General features: G+C 35.4%; 1 protein-coding gene across 1 annotated transcript; it reads right to left on the bottom strand.

Annotated features, from left to right (window-relative positions):
- Positions 1 to 187: 187 nt before the first annotated feature.
- LOAG_19243 (hypothetical protein) lies at positions 188 to 346 on the bottom strand (the record flags this gene model as incomplete). The annotated part of the gene is made up of 1 exon (XM_020451895.1): positions 188 to 346. A coding segment is annotated over one exon (159 nt), but the record flags the coding sequence as incomplete, so codon positions are not given.
- Between the last annotated feature and the right edge of the window lie 580 nt (positions 347 to 926).

Raw genomic sequence — 926 nt, 5'->3', positions numbered from 1 at the left:
CAAAGGTAACATCAAAAGAAAACAACAAAGCGTACGACTCACACAGGTGAAAAGCGGTTCAAATGCGAAACATGCACGAAGGGCTTCGTTAAAGTCATCGGCTCTGCATAAACATGTGATCATTCATACCGATATTAAGCCATTCTCTTGTCTGAAATGCAAGAAGAGTTTCAACCAGAGAGGGAACCTGCGTACACATATGAGGATTCACGCTGGTGAGAGGCCGTTCTCTTGTTCGAGATATGGGAAGAAGTTTACCGATCAATCGGGTTGGGTTAGACATATGATGACTCATAGTGGTGAAAAATCGCACGCTTGTTCGGGATGCAATAGAAGTTTCACCCATTTAGGAGATCTGCGTAGACACATGAGGATTCATGACAATGATAGGCCCAGATTCAACTGCACGTATGCGGTAAAATTTTCCTGTCGTAATGCAATTTGAAAAAACACATGAAGAATTGCGTGTAGAACAAACTGATAGACCCATTTTAACAGAAATACGCATTGCTGTTTTGTTGTATTTTCTATAAATTAAATTCATTTTCCGTATTGTATTATTAGCATTTTATTGCTTCGTATGTATGTTTGTATTGTTCCTCTACCATTTCTTTATTATCTCTCTTATCTCAGTGAATAAAATTTCCCACATCGTGTCTACTTCCACTTCGTGTCTACTATCTTGTAATTTTACATTGTATTTTTGCTTATTTTATCCGAAATTCCAAATTTCACAGCAAATAATTCCTGGATAATTAATTACGAAAACAGCTGATTATGAAAATTAATTACGGAAAATGAAAATAGCTGATCATGAATCGTGAATAAAAATAGTTGTTCATACGAAAATAGCTGGTCGTAGAAAAATAATTATGGAAGTGGCAAAATAAGAATTTTATTTTTTCACAAAATAGAACCAATTCATC

Source organism: Loa loa, assembly GCF_000183805.2.
Source record: "Loa loa unplaced genomic scaffold supercont3.3735, whole genome shotgun sequence".
Lineage (NCBI taxonomy): Eukaryota > Metazoa > Nematoda > Chromadorea > Rhabditida > Onchocercidae > Loa > Loa loa.
This window is presented reverse-complemented; position numbering and strand designations above follow the sequence as displayed.